General features: G+C 37.0%; 1 protein-coding gene across 1 annotated transcript in view; it reads right to left on the minus strand.

Annotated features, from left to right (window-relative positions):
* Nucleotides 1-2,124: 2,124 nt before the first annotated feature.
* LOC128687182 (mucin-12-like) overlaps nucleotides 2,125-2,500 on the minus strand; it is a 46,052-nt gene continuing 45,676 nt past the window's right edge. Inside the window, exon 9 of the mRNA XM_070092572.1 lies at nucleotides 2,125-2,500. This exon is cut by the window's right edge and continues 138 nt beyond it. Within this exon, the coding sequence (XP_069948673.1) occupies nucleotides 2,445-2,500 (56 nt within the window). The 3' untranslated portion in view covers nucleotides 2,125-2,444.

Below are 2,500 nucleotides of genomic sequence, written 5' to 3' on the forward strand. Positions count from 1 at the left end.
ATAAAAAAATATTCTTATGCACCATTCTAAAAAAAAGTGATTCAGAAATGAAGATTTCAAGATGGTGACGAGCAGCAGTCTTGGTTTCATGCAAAATACCAGAGTTGCCCAAATATAAAATTTTCGCAACCAAACTTAGTTTGTTGGACATCTGGAGTTTACCTGGAGAGGATTTCGGGGGGTCAACGACCCCGCGGCCCGGACTGAGACCAGGGCCTGATCAACCAGGCTGTTACTGCTGGCCGCACGTAAACCGACGTATGAACCATAGCCCGGTTGATCAGGTACTGACTTTAGGTACCTGTCCAGCGCCTTCTTGAAGACAGCCAGGGGTCTATTTGTAATCCCCCCTTATGTATGCTGGGAGGCAATTGAACAGTCTTGGGCCCCTGGCACTTATTGTGTTGTGTCATGGGAATGCAAAAACTTTCATAAAACATCAGAGGATAAAACCTTACTAGGTTCATGAAATAACAAATGGACTAATAAGGGAAGAGACTGGATTAGTTTTCACGAAGTTCCTGTACCAGGATGAAAAAGTCCAGGTTAATTGTCATACCTTGATTCTGAAAATAAAATGCAAATATTATTTCATATGATTAGTAACCTGAACCTAGTCTTAAGTAGTAATTGATGGTTTATAAGGTTCGAAACCTGTCGACTACGTCTCCGGAGGTCAATTAGGCTGCAGGTCACTTGCATGCCACAACTGATGAATATAAAGGGAATCTTCGACAGTAATGACGAAAATATACAGGTAAACTGACATTTTGCAACGAACGAAACGTTCAAAGAAAATAAAGTTTGCGCCCTACACTGTCTTTCCTTCAATAACAATTTAATATTTTCTTAAAAGGTCGATTTTAATACAAAATTAATATTATTCTATTTTCATGTGTATATTACTGGAATATAATACCTACAAGTAGATGAATATAACATATGTGGAACGCCTGGGTATATTTATTATAAGCACGTTTCGTTATCCAATAAAACGCGTGATTGCAAATATGTAAAAATGCCACAGTGAAAATAAGAAATAAAACCTGATCGCTTTCATGTGCTTACACACACATCTTCAGAGGAATGAGTGAAACAGACAAGTGAAGTAGTAGCTGCAGTAACACACAGCAAGAGGCATTTTTGAATTTCACCAGCGCTCGGGCTTCGGCCCAAAGCTGGAGTGTGGCTCCAATGGGATCCTGTAGTGCTTGCTGCCTTTGCACCTCTTGACATCGTCTGCTGCTATGCAACTGCCTCACCCATCGAGCCCAGTGTGGGCGGGGTTTGTGGCAGCCCAAGGTGCCTAGCTTCTCCCTCCGAGCCCCGTGGGAGCGGGGACGAGGAGGTACTTGTACCTCCTCCCATGGCAGACATTGGTCTGAGACTCCCACTACAAGGAGCCAAAGCCGGGCCACCTCTTGGAAAAGGCCCGGGCCAGGCGATTATACACGCCAATCTACAACAACAATTCAGAGGAATAGGAAGAAGAGGCAAGAAAATCACATTTTTAAATGTTAAACAGTGAGGCGACATCTCACTCAAAGAAGGTGACAACACCTCACACAAGACTGTCCCGCTCATACATTTGTTCAAAATTAAGTCAAATTGTTCGTATGACGAAGGACACACTGTATTTTTGCGTGATACAGACTCGTGTAAGGTGTTGTCACCTCTGAGTGAGGTGTCACCTCTGCACGTTTAAATTTAAAATGTGCATGTCTTGCCTCTTTTTCCTATTCCCCTGAAGATATGTGTGTAAGGATATGAAAGCGCTTAGGTTTCATTTCCTATTTTCACTGTGGTATTTTTACATTATATATGGTCTAGCAACTTCAAAAGTAAATTTTTAATTAATGTTCAATTTATGTAAATAATTATATATATATATATATATATATATATATATATATATATATATATATATATATATATATATATATATATATATATATATATATATATATATATATGTATATACATGTATATATATATATATATATATATATATATATATATATATATATATATATATATATATATATATATATATATATATATATATATATATATACATGACTGTAAATGGTCCAAGTCGGACCGAAACGTCATCGTCAGCTCCTCTCTCCTAAGTGCGGGATATATGTGTATAATCATTCTCAATTCTTGTAAAAATTTTATTACAGCTAAAAGTTTTGAATATTTCCACCAAGTGAAAATTTTTGCTTGCAGCATAAAACAATATGAATATCTACTGACTGATATTCACAAGAATATACAATATTAATTAAGTTTAAGAAACTTTTTGAAAAAACCTCTTACCAGGACAACATTTCGATGTATATATTACTGGAATATAATTCCGACAAGCAGATGAATATAACTTATGTGCAACACATAGGTATATGTTTATTATGAGCATGTTTCGCCACCCAGGGGCTTATTCAATTCAACACACCTTCTTGAATATCCAGAGAAGGTAACTTACCTCGTTTTGCAA

The sequence above is a fragment of the Cherax quadricarinatus genome, chromosome 40 (assembly GCF_038502225.1).
Source record: "Cherax quadricarinatus isolate ZL_2023a chromosome 40, ASM3850222v1, whole genome shotgun sequence".
Taxonomy (NCBI): Eukaryota; Metazoa; Arthropoda; class Malacostraca; order Decapoda; family Parastacidae; genus Cherax; species Cherax quadricarinatus.